Here is a 2,569-nt window from a genome sequence, read left to right as displayed (position 1 = left end):
ATAATGAGGCAATTGTAGATTCTAATAGTTTGATGGAACAACAGGAAATCTTTAAATGAATCTCTCACCTATCCAGCAAGTGGGCTACACTGAATGTGTATTCAGAAAATATGGGTTTTTATTCTTTCTCTGATACTTATTGTCTGTGTAATTTCTGTAAAATAATTTAACTACCTTAGGCTCAATTTTCTCCATCTCTTTAAACCAATGATACAATGATCAAATAATCTTGACTTTAAGAATACTCTCTCCTTTAAAAGGACCTTAATTAATGTGACAGGATTCTTCTAGACCTTTTTTATTAAAGATTCTAATGATCCTATCGCGGATTTGCTTAGTCTTCACCACATAAACAATGGGGTTCATCACAGGGGGAATGAGAAAATGCATGTTTGCCATGAGCACATACACATGGGATGGAAATTTGGGTCCAAACCTATGCAGCATGGACAGGCAGATCATGGGAGTGAAGAAGAGAACTACAGCACAAAGGTGGGAGATACAGGTGTTGAGGGCCTTGAGGCGTCCCTTATGGGATGCAATGCTTAGAACAGTCTTTAGGATCAGGAAATAAGAGAGGAGAATGAGAAGGAAGTCAAGGCCCATGGTAGAAAGAACAACAAATAAACCAAAGATGCTATTTATCTTGTTACTAGAGCAGGAGAGTTTTATGATATCTGGATGTAGGCAATAGGAATGAGAGAGAACATTGGAATGACAGAAATGTAACCTTTTCAACAAGATGGGAAGGGGGACTTGCACAGCAAATGTTCGTATCAAAATGGCCAATCCAATCTTCAAGATTACCCCGCTGGTAAGGATGGAGGCATAGTGCAAGGGTTTGGAAATAGCCACAACACGGTCAAAGGCCATAGCCAAAATTACAGCTGACTCAAAATCCTGGAACGTGTGGATGAAAAACATCTGGCTGAAACAGGAAGGGAAGCTCATTTCCCGGGCATCCAGCCAGAAGATCCTTAGCATAGTGGGGAATGTGGAGATGGACAAACCTAGGTCTGAGGCTGCCAGCATTGCCAGGAAGAGGTACATAGGAACATGGAGGCTCCTCTCAGCCCAGATAACCAAAATGATGCTGATGTTTCCTGTGAGCGTCAGTAGGAACATGGCACTAAAGGGAATAGAGAGCCATGCATACATGGCCTCTAGTCCAGGGATTCCTGTCACTAGAAAGATAGAGAATGTAGACTCTGTTGCATTAAGAAGAGACAACATTGTGAATCACCAAATTTTTCTCCTGGAAAAAGAAAAAAATAAAATTGAAAAAGGCATTGGAACTTTGATGCAACAATGACCAGCCTTGAGAAAAACTGAAAAATATATTAAATAATTGAATTCAATAAAATAAATAATTTGCTCAGTATCACAGAGCCAGTAACTATCTGAGCTTCAGAGATTGAATTTGAAATCAGTTCTTCCTAACACAACACCCAATTGCTTTTTCCATTGGACCACCTACTAATTTCATGGACTATTGAATTTGGAAAACAAGTAGTATTCAAGTTTTCATTTTCTTTTCATCAACAAGAAGTATTCATTTTAAGAAGATACTAACTATAAGCTCCTTTGATGGAGTTTCATTTATGTCTTTGTGTTCCCAGCATCTGGTATATAAGACTTGTTTTACAAAATCTTAATGGCTCATTGAAAAGTATCATATAGGACAGAATAACTATTTCATAACTTTGGAATCAATAGGAATGACTTTAACTAATACTATTCATCAGTATTAAGCTTGAACTGAACTCTCTAACCTGTGATATATCAAGTCAGTATGGATAAGACAAAAGTACAAATAAATTACCTCCTGAGCAAAAGGATTCATGAGAGATTCTTGAAGGAGACATTAGTTCTCCTCTCTACAGACAGAGTTATGGCATTTGGATATACCTCAATCTCCCTAAGATAGTGTGGGATAACAAAACGTTCCACTTGTCTTTGAGTCAGAATTCTAATTGTGCTATTTTTAAAAGTGTGCCATTATTAGCCTCAGTTTTTCATCTCTTTATTTTAGATTTTTGCAAGTTAAACGGGGTTAAGTGGCTTGCCCAAGGCCACACAGCTAGGTAATTATTAAGTGTTTGAGACCGGATTTGAACCCAGGTACTCCTGACTCCAGGGCTGGTGCTTTATCCACTACACCACCTAGTCTTCCCCTTCATCTCTTACATATCTCACAGTTAATTTTTAGGATGAGCAGATAGATGGCAAAGTGGCTAGGGTGCTAGGCAGGTATACAGTCAGAAAGACTCTACCTTTTATAGCTCGGTGACCCTGGGTAAATAACTGTTTGTCTCAATTTTCTCATCTGTCAAATGACCTAGAGAAGGAAATTAGTCCCGCATCTTGCCAAGAAAACCTAAATATGATTATAAAGAGTAGGACATGACTGAAATAGCTGAAAAACATCAAATTTTGAGGAAATTCCTTTAAAAAGCATAATAAAAGTAATTAATAACTATTAATTGTTGAGCTATTAATGGATTAATTGGATTATTATACTACTTAGTATTATTGGATTACTATACTACCTTAATTGAATACCTGCTTT

At 37.4% G+C, this 2,569-nt stretch overlaps 1 protein-coding gene across 1 annotated transcript; it reads right to left on the bottom strand.

Moving 5' to 3' along the window:
* Positions 1 to 264: 264 nt before the first annotated feature.
* LOC141507744 (olfactory receptor 51G2-like) lies at positions 265 to 1,233 on the bottom strand. Its single transcript, XM_074215708.1, has one exon. The coding sequence runs from the start codon at positions 1,231 to 1,233 to the stop codon at positions 265 to 267; it is 969 nt and encodes a 322-aa protein (XP_074071809.1).
* Positions 1,234 to 2,569: the final 1,336 nt, after the last annotated feature.

The sequence above is a fragment of the Macrotis lagotis genome, chromosome 1, assembly GCF_037893015.1.
Source record: "Macrotis lagotis isolate mMagLag1 chromosome 1, bilby.v1.9.chrom.fasta, whole genome shotgun sequence".
NCBI lineage: Eukaryota > Metazoa > Chordata > Mammalia > Peramelemorphia > Peramelidae > Macrotis > Macrotis lagotis.
This window is presented reverse-complemented; position numbering and strand designations above follow the sequence as displayed.